This window comes from Penaeus monodon, chromosome 19 (genome assembly GCF_015228065.2).
Source record: "Penaeus monodon isolate SGIC_2016 chromosome 19, NSTDA_Pmon_1, whole genome shotgun sequence".
Classification (NCBI taxonomy): Eukaryota; Metazoa; Arthropoda; class Malacostraca; order Decapoda; family Penaeidae; genus Penaeus; species Penaeus monodon.
Window position 1 is genome coordinate 38337760 of NC_051404.1, and position 662 is coordinate 38338421.

The following is a 662-nucleotide window of genomic DNA, read 5'->3' on the forward strand; positions in this document are numbered from 1 at the left end:
GCTCCCCCGAGGAGCGCCCCGACGCGGCCAAGTCCCCGGGCCCCTCCGGCGGGAAGTACCAGCTGCGGCCGCGGTCGGTTCACGCCCGGCGCCTCTGCGACAGCGACTGGAGCTTCGGGGAGAGCCTGCGACACAAGCCGCGTGCGGCGCCGCTGTCCAGGTACCGCAGGAAGACCGCCAACGCCCGGGAGCGCTACCGCATGCGGCAGATCAACACCGCCTTCGAGAGCCTTCGCGGCGTGTTGCCGTCGTGGGTGTGCAGTCGCCGCGCCGCCTCGGACATGACCAAGATCGCCACGCTGAGACTCGCCTCCGCCTACATCCGGTCGCTGCAGGACATCCTGGACGGCAGCGCCCCGCAGGACACCTGCTCGTGGGTCCTCTCCGCCATCCTGGACGGCCCCTCAGCCAAGCAGAAGGCAACCCCGGGCGACGCTCTCTCCAGCAAGCTCGGCGCAGGCGTGAAGCCCGACCACGAGGCGAGCGACATGGCCCCGACCTCCGCCGAGTCCGACTTCGTGTCCCTCCTGTGCGAGGCGTCCAGCTCGCAGGCGTTCGAGGACAACCTGGCGTCGTTCCCCTACCTGACGTCGATGTCCGACCCCGACCCGGTGTCCCTCCTGCTGGGGGTGCCTGACCCGAGCCCCGGGTGCTGGGAGGGC

General features: G+C 71.3%; 1 protein-coding gene across 1 annotated transcript; it reads left to right on the forward strand.

Annotated features, from left to right (window-relative positions):
• Positions 1-147: 147 nt before the first annotated feature.
• On the forward strand, positions 148-403 carry LOC119585213 (helix-loop-helix protein delilah-like; the record flags this gene model as incomplete). Its single annotated transcript, XM_037933865.1, is given in 1 exon segment — positions 148-403. A coding segment is annotated over 1 exon segment (256 nt), but the record flags the coding sequence as incomplete, so codon positions are not given.
• Positions 404-662: the final 259 nt, after the last annotated feature.